This window comes from Pagrus major, chromosome 23, assembly GCF_040436345.1.
Source record: "Pagrus major chromosome 23, Pma_NU_1.0".
Lineage (NCBI taxonomy): Eukaryota > Metazoa > Chordata > Actinopteri > Spariformes > Sparidae > Pagrus > Pagrus major.
The window spans coordinates 14,946,383-14,973,603 of NC_133237.1; the positions used below are offsets into that span (position 1 = coordinate 14,946,383).

At 42.2% G+C, this 27,221-nt stretch overlaps 1 protein-coding gene across 3 annotated transcripts in view; it reads right to left on the reverse strand.

Annotated features, from left to right (window-relative positions):
* cep112 (centrosomal protein 112) overlaps positions 1 to 27,221 on the reverse strand; it is a 107,832-nt gene that overhangs the window by 49,191 nt on the left and 31,420 nt on the right. For all 3 annotated transcript variants that reach the window (XM_073494576.1, XM_073494573.1, XM_073494575.1), the window contains 8 exons: positions 27,065 to 27,219; positions 26,749 to 26,878; positions 26,545 to 26,637; positions 26,370 to 26,429; positions 25,120 to 25,199; positions 12,516 to 12,651; positions 9,512 to 9,619; positions 3,678 to 3,860 (listed from right to left, as the gene is read on the reverse strand). In XM_073494576.1, the coding sequence (XP_073350677.1) occupies positions 3,678 to 3,860; positions 9,512 to 9,619; positions 12,516 to 12,651; positions 25,120 to 25,199; positions 26,370 to 26,429; positions 26,545 to 26,637; positions 26,749 to 26,878; positions 27,065 to 27,219 (945 nt within the window). The remainder of the gene's footprint in view (positions 1 to 3,677; positions 3,861 to 9,511; positions 9,620 to 12,515; positions 12,652 to 25,119; positions 25,200 to 26,369; positions 26,430 to 26,544; positions 26,638 to 26,748; positions 26,879 to 27,064; positions 27,220 to 27,221) is intronic.

The following is a 27,221-nucleotide window of genomic DNA, read 5'->3' on the forward strand; positions in this document are numbered from 1 at the left end:
CACAGACACAATATAGAGTGTATTAAGAACAATGGCATCAGTGAAAAATAATAAATCGTTTCATCGTATAATACAATGAATCTTAACATTCTTCAAAAATGCTTATTAGAATAAGAAAGATTCATTTTGTAGGGAATGTAAAATAATGAAAGTCCCGCAAAAGTTTGTAAAAAAGGAGAAATTATGAGAATTATCATTATATGAATTATCTCTTCTGTGTGACTTCAGTGGGAAATATAGTTTATCTTCAGCTATATTTACACTTCACAGGTGGATATACAAATAGCATATATTTCTCGACATCTCTAGAACAGAGGCAAAAAATAAAGGCCACTAAGTCAGGATTTCGGCAAAACAGTCTACAAAACCCCTTCGTCCTCTGGGGGGCATTGATCAGCTAACACAACGACACAACACTGGCTGCGGGCAAACATATCTTACCAGCAAGCCATTTCATCAACCTGGACAGGCAGCCAACTGAAAAGCCTTTCCTTTCACACTTTGGTGTTTTCGAAAAACCGTTTAAGAAATAGCTTATTCTTTTAAAAGAAACATTCAGGTCCACAAGGCTTTGAGTTAATCCCCTGAGTCGGTGGGATGCCAACTACACACCAGGCCTTGAATCCAGCGGCTTAATTCTAATTCTTTCATTAAAGATATCACAGCAAATGAAAAGCAAAGATAACTTAAAGTGTGAATGTTGACAAATGTTGAATGATGTAGTCATCTTGAACGTAAGAGAAGCCCCATGTACACAACAGATGGGTCATATCATCTTTATAATTAGAGATGCAATGATTGTGAAATTCTGGGCCAATACAGATGTTTAAAATAACAATTTGGCTAAAAACTGATACCAAAACTATTGTTTTTTTGTTGTTGTTGTTTATTTTTGATTTTGCTGTTATTTGTGCTAGGGAAACTAGAAATCTTCAGCTTCAAAAGAATCGATTGCTTTACAGCTACTAAATGTTAAGAATGTTTCTGTCCTTACGAAGACGTCAAGATGCTGTAACTCATGTACGTGACACATCGGATAAACATCATCTTACGATACCAATGTTTAGCCAATAAATCACTGCATTTCCTTTTATAATGTGTAGTGGGTGAAGCCAGAGTTTCTTGGATAACAAACTCTGCTGGGTTTAGGACAATGTGTCCCTGTGTGAGTTTTTATTAGCTCTTCACTCCAGACGCTGCTACGACTCATTGGCTCTCCTTCTCAAACACAAGGCAGGAGTCAGGAATGCTTATTCGTCCCACCACATCAAGGGGATGAGTGGGTATTACTCATCCTATGAGTGTGTGGCTGACATTTACTGTTCCCTTAGCCAACTTCCTAGCTGCAACCATCACCATCCTTCCACTGATTCAAGGAAGACTGAGAGAAAGTGTGAAACGGAGACAGGCAGAAATAAATGAGGCCTGGGTTCAATTGCCACAGCAGACGTTTGGGCTGTCTGTCACATATCACTTGATGATAACATCTTTGTCCGTCTGACCCATGTGGTGGGAGTGTGTTGTTTGACAGGGTGGAAAAAAGAGACCCTACGAAGCACAAGAGAACTGAGAGAGTAAAAGTAGCTGTACAGGTTGTGCTCTGTTATCTGTAAGCATCAACAAAATGCTGGTTTTTGAAATTCAATTAAGATTTTCACAACTTTCCTCAGACCTGTGTCAGGCGTTTAGAAAGGCTGCGGGTGAGGGCCACAGTGCTATCAGTGTGACAGAGTTCACAGAGGGTAAACAACTTTGGTAATGCAAAAGTGTTTAATAATAAGTGGCGTTGCTCAGTGTAAAAAAGCTCATGTTTAATACATATCTGCTGCTAGTGTGCCAGCTCCTTGTCATTTCAACAGCACATCCGTGGAGCAGTGCTCACACAGGAAGTCAAACCAGCTCACATCCCGAGCAGTTTCACAAACCTCACAATCCGGTCCTCCATCTTTCCAAGGCCTGTGAAAAATCTTGTTTTCTGCTGCTTTAACATCTGACATTAGGCAGCAGGCGTCTGATCTCCGCTCAAAATGCTGCACGAGCAAACAGGAACTGAGAATACCAGATGAGTACTGGGGAAGTTTGTTTTCTGTCACCTCCTGAGACGCTAAGATTTGTCGAACGACGCGTCATTTTGACATGCCGAGCATGACATGTTATCAGCAGTTGTGTCCTGTTGTGACGGCATCTCCAGAAAACCGAAAAACAAAGTAGCTGGTGCCATCGGTGCTGTGAAAGGCATTTACCAAAAACATAAGTCAAGGGAACATTAGAGAGGACACAAGACTTCTCCCTCATGTTACACAAATTCTAGCTTTTTAAAGACATATCAGACTCATGGCGGTCTATAAATTATTGCCTCAATGTTACACAGAGGTTACACATGTAAACGTTAACAAAAAATAAACACAGAAGACAAAATTACTTCCTTTTTACAAATCAGGGAGTCTCATAAGTCTGCGAATATTGGTGCATTTCACAAGAAAAAAAGGGTTTCACCTGTGCTACAGTGTAAGTAAACACTGTTTAAAAAATACAAATCACATGTTATTTGTGATAAATGTAAATGATCTCTTAAATGCCCCTAGTAAATTAAAACACTTAGTGACAGCAAAATGAAACATAAAATAGTTTCCGTTAAGTACGATTTGTTCGCCATTCACTCGGCGGCTGGCGTCATCTTTGCTCACCTTTGGTGTGAGCACATTTTGTCCACAAATACCACATATGTCTTGCTAGATCCCTATCTCCAGCTGACGGCCAAACAAAATTCTCTGCATGCTGACAATGTCCATTTCATCAGGAAGCCTGAAGAGTCAAACACATCCCCAGCTGGAGGCTGGTTTGTCAAATGGCTTCCCACAGAGCTCCAAGCTAGCCCAGGCTGGAGAGAGCCGAAGACAGAGCGAGGGGTATGAGATGAAGACCTGCTGCTGTTTTGGCTAAATTCTAACAGAATAGCCTGTCAGTGTCAGGGATAACCATTAACACAGACCCAAACATCATACACTCATTGTGGCCGTCAATGATGAAATTATAATAACCACCGTTTTCCGGAGGGAGACGGCTACCTGCGGTGAGAGGAGAATGCCATGCAGAGATACACTTCGCTGGGAGTACAGGGCGCTTGACGCTGGTCCACAACCGTACAACGGGAAATAAAAGAGAAATCCAACCCAGGGTTCTCGAATAAAAGCTTGGCGCTCAACAGAACAGATTTCTTCTCCTTCATCTGGCTACCTGTGGTTTCTGGATTTCAAGTCTTTACACTTCTATCACGAACCCCTGCTGCGATAAGAAATGATTTTAAAATACATCAGAATAACGTTAGAAGTTGGGTTGGCGGGATTTTTTTGTTTCGTTTTTTCCGCTTCTTTTTTTTTAAAAAAAAAACTTGTTATTTCGCGCTCCGCTGTTTTTAGCCACATAAAGTTTGTTTTTATTCAAATAGAAATAACTAAATTCTCACATATGCTCGAACCAAATATAGCGCCATCCATGACATTATTCAAACCCAAAATCATTATCCGTCTTGTTTTAAGTAAAAAAGTGTCTTAACCCGCTGTGCTTTTGAAACCCCAGGAAAACGTCAATGGGCAAAATACAAAATGGTTGTCCGCGGGAGAGCAGTGGGTCGGCATGTGTGTGTGTGCAAACATGGATCAGTGGAGACCCCCTACCTGGGCATCGCGCTTCCTCCACTCCTGGGTGTGCTGTTGGTGTTGTTGCAAGGCGGCCCTGGCCTGCCTCTCCAGGCTGCTCACCTCCCGCTGGCGCTCCTGGACCAGGCTGTCCTTTTCCGCGCTGTGCTGCTGCTGTAGCCGCGTCCTCTCCTGCTCGTGCTGCATACGCTGCTCAGCCATCTGATTGGACAAGCAGGCAAAGAGAGACTTCATCAGCCAACACACACTCAGAGCAACCCTGTCGTCATGACAACTTGTCCATCCACCGATCCATTCAACCTTTCTTCGTCCTATTCCTACCCATGTGCCCAACCAAATTGCCGAAATTGGTAGGAAGGAGGGGAAAAAAGCGAAAAAAGTTTCATCGCTTCCTGCTATTGTCAGAAGACGACATGATGTGATGTGTTTACATCTGGCTTGCTCCCCCGCCCTCCCACCACTCCTGCCAATTGTACAGACTGGCCCTGAATGTCCCACTTCTCCCGTCTCCAAATCTGTCCCCCTATTCTGCGATCGGCATATGAAAGAGCGGTTAGTTTGTGCTATGCATGCAAGCTGGTAGGGGTTAGCCATCTGGCTGCAGTAACTACCCAATGCCCCATGCTATGCGCCTGACAGCATGAGAAAATCGGCTTAGGCATTGAATATGATGATCGCTCCAAAACCAAATCAGAGCATAAAACTGGAGAGTGAGGCGAGGACAGGAGAAACTTTGAGGAGAACCGAGAGGATGCTGAGTGACTCATGATGCTGCGGTTAACTGTTATTATACTCCGAGGATTAATTTAACCAATTGCAAATCATTAATTCCATTTAATAATCAATATCAGTTTCCATATTTTCACAGTTAATGGAATTATGCTCAAGCAACAATCATTGGCTGATGTCATTAGTGTTTATGCTGCCAATGAACGATATTTGAAGTTGGAGTATAGCAAGGAGCTGTATGCGCCAATCAGCAGGAATGCTTGGTAACGGTAAACATCAATAGACTTCAGTCTCGCTGGAGTTACAACCAGCTACTCACAATACAGTAGAGGATAATAAAACAGGTTTAATGGGACAGACACCCCAAATTTTTCAGGCTTAATCATCCTGTCATCTGAAGCAAGTCTGCATCCCAGCACCACTGTGAGCAGAGTCACCTGCTGAGAGGTGAGCCTTGCCAGTGAGCTCCCAGCCCCAAGCCTCCAAGCCATTCCCAGGCTCTGTTCCGTTCCCACTCCCCCATGGCGGGGGGACCAGTGACCCCCACACCATCCCGCCGTGTAGCCCCAGCCGGAGCCTTGAAAGGACAGCAGGGGCCTGGGGCCCATTTGCCTCCCTGCTTTGAAGCTAATCCCCTGCACATTGTGCTTGACGGCACCCTACCTGGCCTGCCAGAGAAGCGGAGATCCACAGCCTCTATGCCTGGTGCCTGCTCTATCCACTGCCCTATCTTCAGTCGTTGCATGCTATTCAGAGCAGGTGATGAATGAGGGGCTATCTACAGGAAGCCGGAATCCGTCCCCAGGACTGAGAGGAAGGCCACAATGGACACTTCATTTTGGCAGCCAAGAATTTACCCTTCAGCTTTTGGGGGAGCTTTAGGCTATCATTAGCTAAATGCCCTGTGAAAAGGGCGATGGGAGGAATTATAGCTGGATAAAAATGTATTTTATCTCTGTGGCTCAGTCAATGGCATTGCAGGCACACACACAAACACTACACCCTCAAGACAACTCACACATGCCATTTTTCCAGGACATAACAGAACACCACAGAGCTCCATGAGACAAACACTACGCAGAGTGTGGGCAACATCTTCCACTGGTGGTGCTGGTGTTGTCTACGGTACATTCCACAGACAGACAGATTTTCACCGCCTTCATTTTCCATTCAGAGACATAATGGGTACAAATCAGATCCACAGCCAGAGTACGTTGTCCCACAGGGGTAGTCAGATTCACACAGCAGCACAAGTTACAGTTGACATATTGACAAACAGGCAATTGCTTCGAAAACTCCTCAGCTGGACATGCGGTAACAGAAACTGGGGGTGGACATTGTGGCTTACTGTTCGCTCCATTTAGTGTCTTGGGCCATGGGGGGTTTGGAGGAGAGAGGGGATCTGAGGTGAAACGAAAATGAAGAAATGGCCACGATAGATCCATTGTGAGCAAAACAGCTACAGAAAAAGACGGAGAGGAGATGACAGAGAGCAGACCCAGCATGAGCCTGGTTGTGACATCACTTTGCGCCAGCGTGCAGCGGAGGATGCTGGGTGCTGCGGTTCTTAAAGGGACCGGCGTGGTGTTTATGAGGGAAGACTGAGTCGGTTAAAGCACAGCTTGGTGCCACAGATACAGAGTGGGACGGGTGTTACTGCACAGCACGACTCCTGTCAGCCTAGGCTGACATGGTTGTGTGTGTGTGTACATTGCTCGCATTGAGACAGGACAGTGAGGTAATGGGCTTCTTTCAACCCCAGGGGGTGAAATCTGAAATGTTTGGGAAAGAGGAGAGTAGAACAGAAGCCCTGTCTAGGCTCAGCAGGGGAGGCTGGGGTGAGTGTGAGGGAGGGGAGGGAGAGATGGAAGAAGAAAGACAAACCTCTTGTTCCTCACTGTAGTGGCTGAACTGAAGATGGCCAGTGAGCGGCGCTGAGTATGCAAGTTCATATTTGTGTGTGTACAGTGTGTCCACACATTTGCATGCCTTTAAACTACAGTCTCTCATTATCTGTTGTCCCAATCTAACATCTGAAGAGCGTGGCGGTTGAGATTTCCCTTAACATTCAAGGTCACAACTCCAAACCAGCCATTTGACCTCTACTACATCACTCCAACGTCAAGAGGCAGAGCTTTGTCGGAACACCGTGACGTCCAGCTGCCAGGGAGGGTCAGCTGGAAAACAACTCCTTCATACATAGTCCCCTTTTTAGAGTCTCATTGAAGCTGCCCTTGGGCGAATGCTCTTTTGTGAGCATCTGAATGGACAAACTTGACCCCTGCAATCTTGTGACACCAATCTCTCTGGAGTGGAGGCATACATGCATGCTGACACGCAAAGTACTTGTGATCACCCTTGGGTGTGCGCGTAAACACAGAATAGAGAATGTAAAACGACACAGTAACTCATGAATAATCACACGTCTCCATGTGCATACAGACACATCCCCTCTCTTTTTTTCCCCTCCACCCTTCTAACTGTGTAGCTATTGTCACCAGCGCTCATATCAACATGATCGCGAAGACAGGCCCTTCGTCTTTATGTGGTTTAATCTTCAAGACAAAAGCCTTCCTGATGTGCTGCTAACCCTATGTAGTTTGCGTCATCTGTCAACTGCACCCCCACTCTCTGTAGCAGTAGATCATAATCATCACTTGAATATTTTCTGCATTGCTTTGATTACTTACCTGTTTTTCACATGAAATGGAATTGATGATTCCTCAGAACAACATACTATCATTGGCACTCGAAACACTGATAAATTCTTACAGTTACTGGATAATAATAGGGGGATGAAAATGTCTTTTGGATACACATACAACATGTTTAACGGTTTAAATGTCTGCTTTCTATGACTATATGCCCTTGCAGCAAGAATTAAAAAGGTGCATTTCCCACTTTCCCCAGTTAAACTTGTTTCTGGTGGATATTTTTTTCTTCAATATAATGAATAATATGAATAAATGTTATTTAAATCAGATTTTTTTTCCATGAACGCCATTATAATTACCAACACAAGTGTTCAGCCACGGAGCAAATCAATAACGGAGGGCCATTTCTCCACTCCTTGGAAATAACACTGGCCTTTTATCCTCCACTTATCACCATCTACAGCAAATTAAACGCTGTGTCAACTCAATCTGGCCTGGAAAAGAGTGTTAGCATGCTTATTAACCATCAGGTTGAGTCATGCATCATGTTGTTTGGATACAGATGGGAAATGTACTGCAGTGCTGTACACTCTTTTCTCAAAAGGAGGAAATAAAGGTGTAGTTTGTAGAATATGGCCAGGATTCGAAGGTAAAACCAAAAACATGGGTGGCAGCATATCATCAGAACAACCCACAACAGCTACAGTACTGTTTTGCTAGCATTACAATCAATAAGCTCATGGTTTTGTTAGCTGTGGAGCCACTGGCCCGAGAGCCCTTAGCATGGTAACTTCAGTAGACATCTCCTACAGTACATAGACGTCTTTGACATAATGTCAACAATGCTGTTTCTTCACACTCTGTTGGTTTATTGTTTTAATGTTTTAAATAAAAATTCTGGTCAGATCTAAGACATTGCTTGAGTTAATTATTATTTCATGGCTATCCAGGGATATATGAATGCAAATTTCTCTTATTGCATGGTCCAATTTGGTGCGATGCAGGGCAGGCAATATTCAATCACATTGTTTAAGTTTGCCTGTGAGTGCCCTGCCTCCTACAATGAGACTGGCTGCCTCTGATAATATCCATTTCTGTGGTTAATTGAATCCAATGCTCTATAAGAGTTGTCTTCCTATCAGCAGGCCAGATTTCAATGAGTTGTTAAAATGGTTTCTAGACGCCTAATCGAAGAAGAGTGACAGAGATGGGATGATAATGGGGCAGTGCGTCTGCTTTGCAGATTGCATTAGTTTTCAATTGGCAACGTTTAACATATTTATTGAGCTGCAATCCGAGCTTAATCTAAAGCGTGTCTCTTATCATGAGAAATTAATCATGTGGAACAGATGGGGAGGAATAACAAGACTATTTCAGATGGGTGTCAGTCCCCTTGGCTGGCTCCAGCGCGCCAAGTGTTCACTGATAATAGAGAAAAGATAACAATGTGATGATGATGTTGATGATGATGGAGGCAAGAGGAGATGTTTTCTCCTGGCAACATCATGGGCAAAAAATGCATGCAGATACAGGTAGATTACATAAAGTACAGAGAGTTAGAGGCTGTACACATTTGGTATCAACATGCGTTCTGAGTGATTCGATCACGAGTGGACAGCTTTAAGTCCGTCAGTTTACACCTGGCATTAACATGCATCTCCACGTGTGTCTTGACTGACCACTTGTGATCGGCTCTCAATTCCATGCTCTATATGCAAATATATCACTGGAACAAATGGATAAACACTCAAAGAAAGAAATATCTTTAAGTTTAATGTTTGCAGAAAAGAATAGTTAAGAATGTGTTCTACACAGTGTTTCACAAAGTTTAAAAAGTTTTTCATAACTCAACGAAGATCAATTGATTTTTTAAGGGAGTCTGGGAACTTTCTCAACAGGTGTTAAAGAAGTAGCCAGTATTGGTTACTGTATACTGTGTTTGTAAAATTTGACATGCGTACCATTAATAAAATGTTGTCTTCTTCATTATCAGTTCAAACAGCTGTTGGGAGGTAAGTTGCACTTTAGTACTTACTTTGGTCCAGCAGTGCTGCGACAAACTGACACTTTTTACAAGGACAGAAACAACTTAATTTATTAGGTTTAATGCCAAATTTTACTGGAAGGTTTGAATGATTTTGAATTTGCTGTAGCTCTTCTGCAAAGTTTGTTAAGTTTCACCTCACGCAACAACTCTTAAAATCATGTGATTTGTAAGGGAGTCTGGGGATATCGCAGTAACAATTTCAATGGTTAGTTGAAGCAGACAGCGTTTTCACAAAAATGTGCTGCTTACATAGAGTGCGGTCATCTACAGCCCAGCCCACCTCCAAATGTGATGTGAGAGCTCGGATCTCAAATGCGTCCTCAACGCGTCTTGGGGGTGTTCACACCTGTACTTGGTGATCGGATCGCTCAGGACACATGTTGATACCAGGTCTGAACAGCTTATTACAGACTCATACAGACCTGCTGCTCATATTTCTGTCTGAGTGCATCAAGCTGCTGGGAAAACTCTTTGGCCTGGTTCTGCCTGAGGGACTTGGAGCGGATCAGGTCCTCCTCTACCTTCTCCATCTTGAGGCAACAGAAGATAAAACAACACATAAGTTTAATATTATTTGATTGACTGAAAATAATCCAAAAGTCAAATATGTACAACATGTTACAAAATATCTTCAGACTGAAAATCTGGAATAAATTTATGTTGCTGAAAACCCACACATAATGTCCTACTCAAGATCTTGTACTTCAGAAGGCTGGACATAAATTTCTGCTCAATATTGTTTTCCATTAGTTCTGGTCGATGCATGCATAATCACAACACAAGTGCAACAAATGTTATACATGCAATTTGCAACATTACACGCTGCTAAAACATTTTCCTTTTAATCTGCAATTAATTAATTGCCAGCGGGAAGAAATACTGTATGTTCATCATATTATGTGCGATCTCATTGTTATGTTAGTGTTATAAAGAGCAAACCTATTCATCAAAGTATTATATTATAATTAACATTAAATATGTAATACCAGGGGTTCATATCAATATTCGCAGGTGCAAGAAAATCAGTGCAACTCGAGGACTCAAGTGAAAGAGACGCAGTTAAGATTAATTAAGTCACAGGTCCTCTTTGAGGACTTTGTGTTTTTCTGGAAAAAAAAAGGGATTTGACAATATTTACCTTATTTATCATCACTCAACTTCCTTGCAGCCTAGCACTTTTCATATTTTCTGTTCAGGTGACGATAATCAAAACAATTGGAAATGTAATTTACTGAAACGCCTCTGTATCTGGGCTATGCTGTGTGTTAACGCTCAGGAAATGCTAAATGTGTTTTGATTAATCCATTTAAAATGCTGAAGCCTCCTTTGAACTGTGCACGCAGCAGAGATTTGATTCCGTATGGTGTGTCTTTTTTTCCCGAACCAAAATAGGGCAGACTCCTTCCTTTAAGTGCAGCCTAAAAGTGGGATGCTGATTTTAAAAACGAGAGAAAGACAGAGAGAGGAAGAGAGCGATGCAGATAATCCATTTAGATATAACACCATCCGCAGACATAGAGAGAGGGAGAAGATGATGGAGGGGAAAGATGGATGGATGGAGAAAAAAGAGTAAAAAAAAAAGAGTAAAAAAAAATAAATGAAAAAAAAACTTCTTTTGAAGTACTTTCTGCAACATTAAAGCCTTAGCAGGAGGACGTGATGGAGCGATGCACAAGCGGGTTGGGGAGAGGGAAAGAGGGAAAGAGGGAAAGAGGATGACAGGGATGCAGAAGAGACTGCTCCCTCTCTCTTGTGGCTTTGATGTGGGCTGAGGATAAAGTCAGATTGGAGATTGGGATGCCAGGGGCTCAATGGGAAAAGAAGGAACGAGCATGAGGCGGAAGGATGAGAAGAGTGGGAGGAAGAAGAGGGGAAATACAGCAACACAGACAATTTTCCAAGCACCTAGTAAAGAAGACATCACTTCCCATCCTGGTTAAAAAAGACACAACACATGTAGCCTTGATTCAAGCAGGCACACTGAACACAAACCAAAGTTCTTCGTCTGCTGGTACAAAAATCAAACAACATTCAGTGTAGCACCTCCAATCCAAAGAAAAGCTACTTTTCTGGTAGATGGTGTGCTTTCGCTTAAGGGTTCAAGCGTCTTGGAATATAGTGTTTTTTTCGCTTGAATGGCATCTTGAAAGGACATCTCAGTCTTTTGGGTGCTGTCTCTGCTGTCTTTAGGGTTCAGATGCAAGCGGCAGCACAATTTATCTCTTTTGTAAACACGAAAAACATTTTTAAATTCAGTCTGAGGGAACAGAGGTTGCTCTGTGTGCCCACAAACACCCGTGCATAAATTTGACTCCCACACAAACTTGTTTCCTTACACCACGCGTGTCACTCAGATTAGCCGAAAAACTTCACTAATCAGCGACTAAAACGTGCTAATCTCACTGAACACGCGGCCCTTTAAAACATTCAGGACCACACTCTGCGTTTCCTCGTCAATAAGGCGCGTGCACACACACACACACACACACACACACACACACACACACATTATAGCCACAAATGCTTAACAAAAACGCCTATAGCCAAACTGACTTGTAAGACAGCATCAGAAGTTTTCTTCGATCGATCGAAGAACACTCCCAATAAGCAGCAACCCACGCGGTGCCGAGTGCTGATCGCGAGGCTGGCCTGACGTACTAATTAGTCTGGCTGCTTACTGCGCTTGATGCGAGGCCGTTTCACTCAAAAAACCCATCCATCCCACATCACGCCCACTGAGAGGAAGCAAGGTCAACGCGTGGTAGCAGTGAGACGAATGCACCTGTTTAATGAGCGTTGTAAATCATTTCATTCATTTGGAACGACTTAATGAGTGAATATGGCCTCGGGATGATGATGTTCTTGGTTCTCACTTATAGATTTTCCAGTATAGGAGCAGCTGAGGGGGGAAGTGACGGGGAGGACAGAGACAGATAGAAAAAGACATACGGAGGAATTCAAGTGCAGCCAGCGTGGCGCCATGTTGCATCTGTGGTCAGGATGTGTCTCAGTGTGTGTGTTTGCATTGTCCTTGCTGCTGCCTGTCAACCGGCTCACTCCTTGCAAACATGCAAGAGGGTAAGAGTGCACGTGTGTCTGTGTAAATGCACACAGTACATGTATAACTATCAGAATGCACAGTATGTAGGGATGCACAATGTTGGATTTTTGCTGATATCTGAAATTTTCGATCGATGAACTAGTGGACAAAAGGCTCTCGCTCTTCCACCTCTGTCTGCTTCCAACATTTCATTTTACAGCCTCTATCGACGAATACAGATGACCTGCTATATTATTGTGCATCTTGAACACTATGCATACATGTGTCCATGGATACCGCTTTCTGTCAAAAATACACTGTACATTTGTTGCCATGTTTTTATGCACATTTGTGTGTGTGTGAGGGTGTGTTTGTGAGTATCAGACCTGGAGTTTCATGTCAGCATAGGTCTTCTCAGAGCTAAGCTCCACCTGTTTCTTGAACTGCTCCAGTGCCGTATCTGCCTGCTGGATCTGCTGCCTTTGACTTTCCCTGGCTCTGTCCAGCTGGCTCTCCATCTCCCTTCAAATCAAACACACACACAAAGAAATAAATATATGAAGCCATAGAAACGCATTATCCAGACCAGAAATCCAAAATGCTTCGAGTAAATTTTATTCTTATAGAACTTTTTAAACAGTAGTCACACCAAAAAAAAATTGCTACTTCAAAAATAAAAACAGGTTCTTGTTTGTGATTATTAAAAAGAATCTGCCAATGGAATAAATGAAATGCCACTTTCTAGTTGATTGTGTCTGACATTTTTAATTATTAAATGTAATGCGATGGAGGAAGAGTAGCGTGATGCAGTAATATACAATTCTACTGTATCCATCAGCTGGAATACATTTGTGTGCACGTGTGTGTGTGTGTGTGTGTGTCTTCCATCCAGCTTCACTGCTGCCATCGCTGGCAAATGTCAGGTCATGGAGTTGCAGGCTGAGTGGATTGACAGGCACACTAAGAGGGACAGCCTCATACTGAGTGCTGTCAGCGCCCAGCGGAGAGGCCCAGCCACAACATCACATGCAGCAATACCAAGCAGCTGTCAAGCCTCACCCACGGAGGGTGTGTGGGGACAGGAGTGTGTGTGTCGGGCTGGATGGAAAGAGGGTAACGACAGAGCTGGGAGTGAAGGAAGAGTGCGGAGGTGTTATTTCTGTAAACCACCTGAGAATCTGCACATTGAAATTTATGGTCATAGAGCGATCACATCCAAAAATGCTGCATTAATAAGCATCAATAAATATCTAACAAATTAGATCATATTAGCTTCTTTTTTCATAACTGATGAGCAAATTGCAGGCACGCATAATGACATGATTTGTTTTTGACTTGTACCCAGACTTGGCTATGATCTATCACATCAACATGTGCTCACATCACATTCATTTAATTAGCTCCAACTGTTCTTTATATGATATTCATATTGGATTTAGAGAGTTAGAAGCTCGCAGGCTACATTACATGACCTTTCTTGAAGAGAACATGTTGCCGAAATCAAATCAAAAATAAGGGAAATATTACACTGACAAGTTCCCTGGTGCTCTGAGCTCCGATGGGAGCAGAAACAGCAAGCAAATACCACATTCACACCATAATGTGGATAAACCTGCTGAAAATAGGCAAGTGACTCCTTTCCCATTGCTAAAACTGAGTTTGCCTTTCTGTGTCTTTTCTTGTGTGTCACATTCGTCATCACAACTACACCTGAAAAACAGTCTTAATAATAATGAATTAGGCACATCATTAATTTCCCGGAGAAGATAACGGAAGCTGCTGAAGAGTGAGGCATCTCGCTTCTTTTTCATCTCTGTTGAGAGTTGCACATAAGCAGTACCGACAACTGACAAGGCTCGGGTAGTGACACAGAAGCCACTGACAGTGTAACAGTGGTTACTATTTTAAGAAATATCTTTTACTTTACTGAACAATCTGCAAATGCTGCTAGAAAAGAGTAGGATGGAAAAGTATAAACAAACCAGCTGCCTTAACTTCAATGTGCGTCATGGTATCGCGTCTGACAAGGGGCAAAAACTAGTGAGTCCATTTGGGTGTTGTGTTTCCATTAGAGCTGTTTGGAGTTGGAGCTTTTGAAGACAAAAGCCAGATATAAAGGGGTTTTATTAGTGCAGTGTGAAAGAGGTATAATAGAGCTGCTATCTGTGGCTGCCAACTGAGCTAACCAGCTAACAAAGAAGCAAAGCTATCTGCCCATCAGGGAACTTTGTATATAACCAAAGTTATTTTTGCCATAAAATATGATCCAGTTTCACCAAAAATCAGTGAATACAGTTATGAAGCTGTGTTTTTATACATTAAATCAGTGAGGCCTGCCCTCATCAAATACAGTGCCTCATATTGCTATCTGATCCAAGGTGCTATCCCTAGGCAGGCTTTCAGAAGTTTGTCCAATCAGAAGAAAGTGGGGGAGCCGGGAGCTAAAATGTAGTGTTTCGGATAGAGGATGAACTGAGGGGCTGCATGACAATCTGTATATGATAAATAAGGTTTTTTTTAAACTGAATCATGCAAAACTACTCTTGTGGAGTCCCAGAATAAAATTACAGTACAGGGCTGAAAAAGAGCAGAATAATTCCCCTTAAATTAATGATAATTAAATGTGTATGTTTACACATACATCACATGCTCATACATTATAGTCTGAATATACAGTATATGTTAGAATAATTTAATACATATTTGCACCATAACTAAAGTCAAGTACAATGAATGTCTTATGATAAATACTTAAATATTTTTAAAAAATGCCCCACTGGGAGCTACATTGAGGATAACTTTACGAAACTCTGGTTGTTAGATTAAAAATGCATGTTTTTAGGCCAAGCACAAACAAACACAGGCCATTTTTACTGCTCTGAATCACAAAATCATACAAAAATCCCTTTAAGAAAAATGATCTTTTTGCTCTCCTGTCCCTGATATTCATGAGTGTTTTATGGTAATAATGTCATGGGTGAACCTCCCTGAAAAAGGTGAATGAACTGAACAGAAACTCTGATGTGCAACTGTTCAACTCCAAACTTCAGCACAAAGTGAAGAAATTTTTCTTGGCAGCAAAGACACAACTGCAAACTTACAGTTCACTACAGAAGCTCTTGAAACCTTCCAAGACCCTTCTTCTGATTAATGCACAAACATGACAATGTTAGGGAGAGAACATGGCTGGCTCTACATGATTTTTTCACAGTTCGTGGTGTACTTACTGTGTGTGCGCGGCACTGTGTTGCTTCTGCTCATTTGTAAATTAACTCACATTGTATGGATAATTATTCCCTGTGGACAGACAAGCAGTACGAAGAAAGGATTTCTGACTTAAAACCAATTAGAAGTATAACTATTACAACATTACAACAGGCAGACAGTGGGTGGTGGGGGAGGACTAAGATGCTCCACACATTTCAAGCAGTAAGACTGACAAGTGTGTGTGAGTGTGTATTACAATTCATAAAGGATACGGTCCACTAACACAGTTATGAAAGCACAGAAGGTAACATAATGAACATGTGCATAAAAATACACACCTGTAAGACAAAAAATATGCTGTATAATATAAAGTATATACAGTTCAATAACGTTTAAACCAGTTGGCTGAGCCAGCACCGCTGACAACTACAGAGCAGCTGTGCTAGATCAGTTCTTACATGCCAAACTAGCAGCTAGGCATTCATTTGTGACTTGGTTATGTAATGTGATGTCACAAATTCACAGAATTAAAGGCGGGACTACTGATGAGGTGTTTCAGGAGTGGTGTTTTCTGTGGGAGAGAGGAGCTTCTGTTGGTGCAGACTTTGACCTTCTTAACTTTCAAGATCTTTTACATGCACAAGAACAGAAGAAAAACACCGAAGGAAAGGAAAATGAAAAAGTACAATCGGCCTCCTTTAAACAGGAACAGCTTCCTGTTTCAGTTTCAACTGTACAAAAGTTCCACTAATAAGCCGAAGCTAACCGTTTGAAATTGGCACTATTACAAGCAACGATGGCGTGATGCTCACAACTTTGTGAAACACACGATTGTATAAAGGATATTACTACAAGGGCTTGGAGATGCAAATGACTGCAATTTGTTTTTATTTACGTTTTACACAGCGTCATTTCCAAATTGGGGCTGTACTACAGTAGGGACAGCTTCCCAAAATAATTAAGAGTCCAATTGCACTACTGTGGTGTAATAATGATTTAGGATCACTTGCGCTTATTTACTTGCACTTTATTGTCCCCCCGTCTTACAACATTTTGGATATTGACTAAATGGAAGTTTTATTCTTCTTTTGAGGCCAAACCAATTTCAAATGTAAACAATACATTCAGTGTCTGAATTATACAGTTTCTAATCTGTGTTAAAATAGCCAACAGTAAAGGAAAAAGCATCAAAAATAACAGGTGGTTCTACAATCGCGTATAACTATAGTGGTTGCAGGCACACACACATCCACAAAGTTTGCATTTTTGTTGAGTGATTAATCACTTCCCATAATCAAAGCAACAACTCTAAGGGTTTATAAAGATAGAGCAATGAATGAAAAAACAGAAACAGAGAAAGACAGAGGAGATAAAAACAGCTAAATGAAAAGCAGGCAATAAAAAAAAAGCAAAGAACAGGAGCAGAGGATTGAAACAGGAATGTGCAAGCTTTCGCTCCTCTTTATAGTGCTCTGTCTCTTTGTAATTTTGGTCTCTCTCATGTCGGACATCAAACGACAAAGAAATTGTTTTTTTTTCTCCTCTCTCCCAATTTTGTGTACTCTGTAATTATTAATCAGTCTCGTTGCATGACTGCCTTCCGGGCTCAGACAGACACAAAGGATATGTGGAGAGACGAAGATGGAAAAAAGAAAGACAGAGGAAAAGAGAGAGGACGGAAAAGAGGATGTCACAGAAATAGCAAGTTTTTTAAACTTCCAAGGCAGAGCAGAAATGCACTGGGTGTCTGTCTTGCTTGAGTGTGTCTATGTGTGTGTTTGTGTGTGTGTGTGTGGGGCGGTGCGCACGTGCGTATATATGGGCCTTTGTTCAAGAGCCACAGTACCAAACTGTGTGTGACTGACAACCCTACTCAAGGAATGCACTATGACTAAGTCGGAGCTGGCTGCTGGGCCTATACCTCTGAGGATACACCGAAAAAATTCACTGCACCTAACTTCAAGTGTGTGACAGACTGAAACATATTATGCTCTCAAGCCGAGGAGAGCAGGTGAGCACATGGCAGCTTCGGTGATTCCTCTTAGAATAACTCTGTGTGTGTGTTTCTCTGTGTGTGTGTGGTCACTAGAGCTGTAGACAGCGTGTCACCATCAATAACAGAGCAATGAGGGTGAGATGAGAGGACAGAGGGGGAAAAAAAAAACGAATCAGGGAGGCCTGGCAGGGAGAAAACAGAGAGGGTAAGGAAGGAGAGGGGTGCCAGCACCAGGGCGGCCCGTTGGCTTTAAATGGATCTCTGGTCAGAAAAGTGGAAGGAGAGGAGGCTCAAATTAAAGATGTGCCTTCTCTAAAGAGGAAGTCCTCTCATCCCTCGTTCCTAAACGGCTGTTTAAAGGGGAGGAAGAGAGAGGGAGGCGAGGAGAGAGGAGTGTTTGTGCTCGAAAGGGTGAAAGAGCTTCCGCCATCCAGCCGCCTGGCAGACAGGAGGGGTGCAGGGATGCCGGCGTTTTCCGGACTGCCCCTAACCACATGATGCCACGTGCCGCCTGTGCGTGCACCACATGCTCCATATACAAACACAAGGAAGCTAGTGTATATAAACATTTACATACACGTACAGTTAATACAAGAGTACACATTAAAGTTAATGCACAGAGAAAGGACTGTAATTGCTTATGCAAATATTCTTTTCATGTAAGCAGAGTATTTAAGAATTGTATGGGCTGTGATGTGGGTGGAGCAGCGCATGGAAAAGACTGACAAACAGACTAGAATGCATGCTTGCATGTGGATGCCTCTGGTCTCTAGTATAAAAAGACAGAGAGTGAGAGTGCGTGTGTGTGTGTGTGTGTGCATCTGCGTCTGTGAGCTCATCCAAACGGAATGATAACGAATCCACAGACACATCAAAGGGGCCTGGAAAAAAAAGAGGGAGCACAAAAAAAGGGAGAGAAAATGCAAAACTGAAATATTCAGCGCCCTCTGAAGAAAAAATAAAACAGGCTTGGTTTTCATCCGCATCCCCAGAGAAAGAGAAAGGGAGAGGGAGAGAGACAGAGAGAGAGAGAGAGAAAGACAGAAACAGACACAGAATAGGAGACAGACCACAAATAAGTGAACACAACAGAGAGACAGCACAAGGGCGAGAAAATATTAAAGGCAAAGAGAGAAAGAGTTAAAAAGGGAGAGCAGAAAACAGAATCGGCAAGCTTGATGGCTTTAAAACTGCCTTCAAACGTGGCCTGTTTACAAACAGCATTTCACATCGAGATATGAAACAAAATGGCCAGATATGTATAAAGGATGAGTCTTCGTTAGCATTATCCGTCTCCCACAGTATCATCAGGGCACACCAGGGAACAGTTGCCTCACTAGAGTGCTGCTACCAACCTCACATTTGCTTACTCTTAAATTAAGCTTCAATCTCCTGGTACTTCGCTGTACTCTCAGTATTTACACCAGTCCTGTAGATCTAAAGCTGATTATTAGCTATTTTCTGGTTCTCCTAGTCTTCATTGACAGTACACTGAATATCTTTGAGTTTTAAACTGTTGGTCTGATAAAATAAAAAAAAAGACCTGTGAGGACCCCTTTCACTACTTTCTTACATCTTTTAGACCGAATACTTGATCTATCATGAAAATAAATTCAAAGGAAGCTCAAGAAAAGCATTAGCTGCAGATCACTGCACGCTGAAGAAGGGGGAGACTTAGTGCCTTGCCATGGCAGAGGACATTTCAATTCATTTACACAAACTGTCTCCTTTGAAGCCTGTGCACTGCCATCCACACTGGGGATGAAACCAGCGACTTTCCTTCGTGCTAGTTGGTGCGTCAAAGCCAACTGAACACCCTAAGGAGAGAGAAGAGGATGAAGAGGAATCTGGTGCAGCCCAGGCTGACAGTACCACTATGTGGGTGGATAAACATGTGGGTGGGACAGAACATAACGACACACTAGATGTTTGTCTTCGCATACTTCAAAAACGGCTTTGGAGTTCTTCAGAGTTATTAAATATTTTCTATACAACTCTTTTTCTGGTTTGGTGGAGCTGAGATGTGTTAAAGTTAAGGGTATTATTTATTCTTTGTATACATGCAACTCAAACTGTGCCTAAAGCAAAGAAAAGCAAAATGCACCAGATGGTGTGATGTTATTATAAAAAAATGTTTGGAGTTGAAGAAGAAGAGGAAGAAAAAAGAAGAGGAGAGATTTTACTCATGACATGATTTCGAACAGGGATTTTCCTGCCTTCTCTATGCATTTAGGTGCTATTTGGCTTCATGATTTATGCACACTACAGCATAATATGCTAAATCAACTTGGCACAAGTCCCTAAAGTAAATATACTGTATTTACATATCCTGAACATTATGCAATGGAAGCCGGAAGGTTTTCAATGAAACAATGAAAGCCCTAAAGACAATCTATCCAGATTGAGTCGTTTCATTGCATGAAGTAGCTTGCGCCTGCTTTGGTAATTATTCACACTGTCAGTGTGCATTTGTCAGTGAGCTAACTCAATGTAAGAAAGTCAAATAAGGTTATATGTGTTAATAACGCAGGCAAGGCGAGGCATTTAACATCATTACACCATGAAAATGTCACGATACCAATCAGGGGCACATATTAAGTGATATGAGGATAGTGCGATGATCAGATACGACAAATTATAGCTAAATGCCAGGATGACTATTAATTTCTTCTTCCAGAGTAGAAACTTATTATCTGCCTCATTATCTATTCACTTAATTTAGTATCAGGAAGACAGAAAGAACCATTGCTCTATTAGACATTCCTGCAGTGATACCAGATGCTAGCACTACACCCAATACTACAATAAATAGCTTTTCTAGTTGATATATTAAGTACTTGTTTTCCATTGGAATCACATTCATGTCTGCTACATGTAGTTTTGTAGTAGAGTTCACAGTTCTCAGAAGAAAATAAGGTCCGCCAAATATAAACAAAGTAAAACAGTATGAAATTGTGTTGTCCTTTAAGGTTAGTTTGTTTATTCAGTTTATTTAGTCATGAAAACAAAAGGAGTTTGTTTAGGCATAAAAAAAAACAGTCAATGAAGATCTTTCTCCTCTGATTAAAATTTCTTCCCATAAAAACTCCATAGTGCACCTTTTAAAGAGCTCGTTACAACCTTCCTTTAGTCAGGTCTGTGGTATCGAACAGGCGCTTAACCCATCTCCAACAACGCCTTTCAATGCAGCTGCCATGGGAGTAAATATCGAGCCCTCGGTGCAGCTTTTCAATATTCAGGATCCATACCTCCACCTGCTCCTGCACCTCGGTGCTAACTGGGCCTCCGCTCGGCCGCCTCTGGTCCCTCTCCGGACAACCACCACCACCACCCCCCCTGCTTCCCTCCATCCCTCCTGTCATGGGAGAGGAATGCTGATAAAGATAAGACCACTTCAAAGGACACACACACGCAAGCACGTGCACACGCACACACATGCAAAATAACATGAAAGAACATACTGGATGCATCCTACACCTTTAAGAGGAGAGGAGGACTATCTCATGCGAGCAGGCACAAACAAAAAGTGACACACACATTATTTAAAACCCTGCCAACAAATCTGTTTTTATGTCTCAAGCACTGATTACAAAAGCGTGGTGCTGAGTTGTGAGGAATAAACTAGAAGTGAAACCACAGTGGAGAAAGAAACTTGAACTTTTGGTGTAAATTCGCCACATCCTGTCCGTGACAGCGTGAGTGTGTGCGCAGGTTTGGACGCACTTTCCCTCCAGCTGCCTCTGCCACTCCGAACCATAAACGATCAAACTGAGCAGAAGTTACATAGTCGGAGTTGCGACAACCCTGCGCCGCAACCTTAGCGGGCATGTGGTTTTGATAAAGCCGGTTGGGTGCCAAGTGGCAGGAAGGAGGACTGGAATTGCATGGGAGGGAGAGCCAGGAGGAAAAAAACAAAAAGGGACACACCGTAATCTAGAAATAGACCAGCTGTTTTTTCTTTTTCCCTACGTTAAACATTCAGGTGATTTTCTGATGTTTTTAAATTGTGATTTGGAGGTCACTGTTGCAAAAGCAGGCAAGCTGTTCCCAAGATGAGCCCCCTCCCCACTCTCTCCTTTTTTCTCCCCCCTCTGTGGTGCATCTCTCCATCTCTATGCTAATGCCCTGTAATGATCTGAGGCGCGTCGGGATGAAAGAAAAGGAGAGAAACTTGTTCTCTGTACAGCTTTGTAGTGCTTTCTGTTGTTGTTGCTATAGTAACGCAGAACTCAAATTGACACAGCAATGCGTATTTGCATGGCAGGACAGGGTGATTTTTCGTTTTCATAGAGTGGGTGGAAAGCGTGGAAAGACATCAGCTATATATGCTACATATGAACAACGATAATCCAAACTGCCAGCACAGTCATCATCAGTTGATGTCTTACTTATACAGAGAAGAAATAAAATATCAGAACATAGAGACTGTAGCTCTGTGTTGATGTCTTCATATATCTAAAATATAGATTGTGGAGGTCAACAAACAGAAAATACACATCATAACACAGCGCACATACCACGCAGGATCTGGCACATGGATGGCATGTTGAGCAGTTCTACTTGTTTAATTTCATCATCCATCCTCCCATCTTCACACACACACACACACACACACGCACACACCCCTGCGTGCGGTCTTGCTTTGACTTTGAAGTTCTCCTGGATCGCCTTTAAAGGCCCTCAGTGTTGCCACGACAGCAGGCAGGTAACAGACACCAGACTGCTTAGTGTGTGCGTACGTGCGTGTGTGTGCGCATGTGTGTGCAGCGCCTGAGTACTTAATTAGCTAAGAGCCCGATGGGCCACTTGCCGTTTCTCAGTGTTTAACACTAAACGAGGGAATGACTGGCTCGTTACTGATACTAACAACAAGGATAATTTATGCACAAACGGATCTGTCTGCTGCGTTTAAGCTTGTCCTCTGTTGCCGGGCTGACAATGACAAGCACGAAACAATAAGCAGGCACAACCGTCAATGTCCCTTTGCGATCTTTATGCTGAATACTAAACGCCACCAAACTGCAAAAACTTGTTTTCATGTTGTTTCAAAGACGGAAACACAAAGGAACTGTAATAATTACCACGTCCTACAGGTTAATACAATTTCTGAATCACGGGGAAAATGTATCCATGTTTTTAGAGGCCATTTAAAAAGTGTTTGGCGAAGACACAAAGTGCCTTGAGCCATTGATGAGGACCCAAGAAAAAAAAAAAAAAAAAGCAAATGCAGCCACGCTCAACCATTCTATCTAATCCACTGCCTCTGGGATGCTCTCATATTGTGACAAACAGTTGAACGCGTCTCAAAGGGGGTGATGGCACTGCGACTGGCCTTTGGGCTGGAGCTGGAGCTGAGGTTGTTGAATGGGCGTTGCGTATAATTGTGCGGAACACATTATAGATCCGTCAGGGAAAGCGTAATCTGCTTGTGACAAAGTAATGTGGTCCAGTATGGGATTAATTACCAAGTGGAATGTACTGACTGGCTGACTGGTTGGTTGGCTGTTGAAGTCTAAGATGTCAGCAGCGTGCGTAGCTCTGGAGGGAGTGACAGAGCTAAAGGGTAAGAGTAGGAAGTCACAAAGGGAGATAAAGAGTAATCGTTTCACAAAAGTAGCACTCTGCCAATTAAAGTTATTGACTATAGGAAGTGCAAAAGACAGGTTCAAAATTAACAGAATTATCATTGAAACATTACTTTGACTGTGTATAGGATGACATCAGCCATGACTCCCCTTTAACATGATAACGTTCCGACCCATGACTACTCAGTTTCATCTTGGACGGTTGTGACTCTATCCCGCTGACAAGAAATTGTCTACAGATAGACAAACATATAAACACCTGTCAAAATACCCGAAACAGTTTCTGTGCTGGTTCACACTACAAACAGTGTTTCCAGGACCACATTTTGCCATGATGACACACACATACACAGACTCACAAACTGAAAACATTACCAGCCAACGCTGTCGCGGCTGGTAAACATTAATTATTAATGGCTGCAGTCTGCCATTTTCAGGTCCCTGATATTTTGCATACTGGCTCGACAGAATGTCTTACTGGGAAACTAAATAAAACTGATCCGTCGACACTAGCATCAGCTACACTTATGCTTTTTTCAAATAATAACTAATTAAATTCTCATAAAATTATCATTTCGGACATATTATCACCTTATAAAGTCGTTACAGTGAATGTGTCTGTTAGCAGTTTGGTGATGGAGAGGTAGTAAAAGGCAGGTTTATCTGAGCTTTTTTGCAAAATTTGGTTCATGAGTATAAAAAAAATAATGACATTTTCAGTGAGGGTTCATCACTCTGACTGATCCCTTTCATGTTACATGTTAGTCCTTTCCACAACTGCTCATACAAAATAGAAATTAGTGTAACATTAACATATTTTAATGCATAACATGCATACGTAACAACTGACTCTTTTTTATGACGTCTTACATCTACAGTCACATGGCATTTCCCCATATTGTCATCAGTTTATTAGTGTAGACTGTTCGATCTCGACAGTAGGATTAAGTTTTCTTCAAGACAACACAAATGCCTATCACACGTGAAGATCTGAAACGACTTCTCATCACAGTTTCCAGGCTCTCAACTCTAACCGTACTCCTCACAGTTATAAAAAAAGATCAAAGAGATTGTGCAAGGGTTGGCTTGTTAAAGCCAAACTCCACCTTAAATCAGAATTCATACACACTGTTGGTATGATCAAAGACTCAAGTCTGGAGACATAAACAACTCTCTAATAAAGTTTGAAACCACAAAGTCAAGGCTCAAATGTGTGATACTAATAATTGTGGGATAAATGCTCCACTAGCTGTTGGAAATGTCATGACCAAAGGGGGCAATGTCAGTACAAACACTAATAAAGCAAGAAATGTGTCCATAACCTGTCAAATAACCCCAGGCAATATCACCGCGTTTGAGTTTTGATGATATTCTGAGATTATGACCGGGTTTTGTTTTCACACACATATTCCATGTTATTGTATCTGTAGGGTTCATTGCTAAATTTTAACCTAACTGATAAAATAAACAGTAGTGTGTAAATGAGTGGAGCTATTTGCATTCAGACAAGGGCTATATGAACTTGAGTGGTGGATTCACAAAGCAATAATCAGCTGTTTACTGCATCTGTGAGGTTTAGCCACAGCAAAGAGAATATCAATGAGGTCTTACCCAATGTTAAATGTACTACAGCAAGAAGATTGGCCATTTGTATAGTCCTTCTTACTGCCTGTCATTGGGTCAGATTCCCCGCCAAATCATAACATTACACGGGGATGTTGATAAATTGAGCTTTCTCATTGAAATAACTATTACAGAGCAACCAAATCTATTACCTGTAGGCTAACCTAAGTGTAATAATGCCACTAGAAAGTCTACTTTGTTTCATCATTGTGTTCCAGTTATCAATCTTACATGACCACAAACAGAAACCTCATTGTCATGCATCTTGTGAAAATCTGTTTATCGCTGAAAAACAGTATTATTTATTATTTAATGTTTATTTGTATGCTTTTGTCCACAGGGGCTGCCAGAATCAACAAAATAATAAAGTTCCTTGTAGCTGCTTTAATAAATGTAAAACCTTAGCGTTAGACCTACAGTTTTATAAATACAGCTTGAAGCAGTGTTCTAAATGGCAGCATTTTTTATACTAATGATGTGTGCCAATTCATATTCAACTTTGATGTTCATTTTCTAAAACTTTCACTGTAATACTCGACACAACAAATAACACTTTTATTTTGGTCTTTGTCATTGTACCTGAGTGCATCTTCTAGTTTGGCTATCTTCCTCTTGGCCTCTGTTCGCTCTTTCTCTGCCTCGCTGTGGATGGCCAAAACCTGGGGGAGAGAGAGAGGTAGAGAGAGAGAGAGAGAGAGAGAGAGGTGTAAGTGAGTGCAACAACAGACACCATCAAACATCACTCAACAAAACTCTCCTGCCTGTGACCTTGTGCATCTGGTCTCGACGCTTTTCTCTATCACCCCATCAAAAGTACCATCTGAGCCTATCAGCCTGCACAGAGGGCCTCTCACTCTGGATCTATGGCAGCCATATGGGCCCTTTCTTATGTCCAGATACCGTACCCTGGCCTCTTTCATGTGTTTCATTTACCACTCCTGAGGAGTGTAAAAAGGAATCTTTGCCAGGGAAACAAAATGGAAAATGAATGACTTTCTTTCATTGTTTTCATCTCATGTCACCTTGCAGAGGGAGGAAAGGAAAAAAAACGATACAGGTGGATAACAAGGACAGAATAAAAATCAGACTGTGTGAAGAAAAGACAAAGACATCAAAACCCAACTCCTTTTCTTTTAGAGAGAGGCTTAATTTAAATTCTCCCTGACCCTGAATAAAGTGCACAGAGGCCTGCTAAGTTCTTGCAGGTGTATCAGCCAGAGGGGCCCCGTCAATGCCAGCCTGCCACCAGCACTCATATTATAACTGTGGCACTTTGAAGATGACCCAGGTGCAGCAGGTCTTTAAAATCAGATTTTCACCTGAGCAGTCTGGCCTGCACTGGTCTGGTCCGGCTCAGATCATTAACAATGGTCTCCTCACTTTATGGTTTACGGCTGCTCTGTGGCTTTGAAGAGGGTCTCTCAAAAGTAAAGACCAGAGTGAAGGGGCAATTAAGTGTACACCCCGGCACACTGACGGAAAAAATTCCCTTTTGAATATCCTCTTTTGCCGAGTGACTCCACAAGTTAATTCTGATTTGCTTATATTTTTCAATCTCAACTTTCTTTGCACAATAATGCTTATGCTAAACTATAAATCCCCCTCTTTCTTCTCCGTGCAGCCCTACATCTACCTGTTAATCACAGCTCTGATTTTACGAGACCAGACATAAAATCGGAAAGTAAGGGGAACCAAAAGGAATACGTGACTCTGGGCTTTGATCTCCACTTGACCGGAATAACTTTGTCCAGGGCTTTTTAATGCAACGACAGAAGCTATGGAGATTGGTGGATCAGTTTTCATAAAAGAGCAATAAGTACACACGCTACCTTTTTCTCACAGTTGATCTGCAGTTCATCTTTTTCCTGCTGAAACGTTATCCCTTGATCCTGAAAGGAAGCAGAAATGATACTTGGACACATCACACAAGGACAAGACCATTGTACCTTGAAGCATTTCCATAGCTGGCATTCATACAGTGACAGCCCACCACCCAAATCATACCCTGACTTCTTGGTGTCTTCGATGTTCACTGTCCAGGAGCTGCTGCCTAAACTGAGCTACAGTTTTCTCAAAGTCCTCCATCACCTCAGAGGCCTGGAGGAGAAAAACAAGGAGGAAATTGGGGGAAAAATACAGTTTGGGATTTTGCATTAATCAAAAAATAAATTTAGCAGGCTGGTAGCCAGAGCCATGTCTTATGTGGACCTTAGCAGCAGACAGTGCGTGTTCCTGATGTAAGTGGCTCATGTCAGCCTCATGTTTGGCCTGGAGCTTCTGCACAGTCTGCTCGTGCTGCTCACGCTGCTGATCCTTCTCCTTCTGCAGAATCATATTTCTGTGGACAGTTTAGAGCATGACAGGGAGGTTAATACATACGCTGACCTGTTCCTTTTCAAACAATTACAGTTAAGCTATTTGCTGATTCCTTAAGACCTCAAGCAAGTAAAGAATAAGCTGGGAAGAATATCCCTCTTTCCACACTCCTTTCACATTTCTCCCTTGCTTCTGATTTTACACACACCGTCTGTTGGCCTCCTGCAGTTCGGCGCTGATGGATGCAATGTGGATCTCCAACTGGGCCTTCTCCTGTGTCACCTTCTGACGCACGGCGTTGCCCTTCTCCACCTCCACCGACAGCTGTTTCACCCGCATCTCCAGCTCGCGCGCTGTTCGCTCCT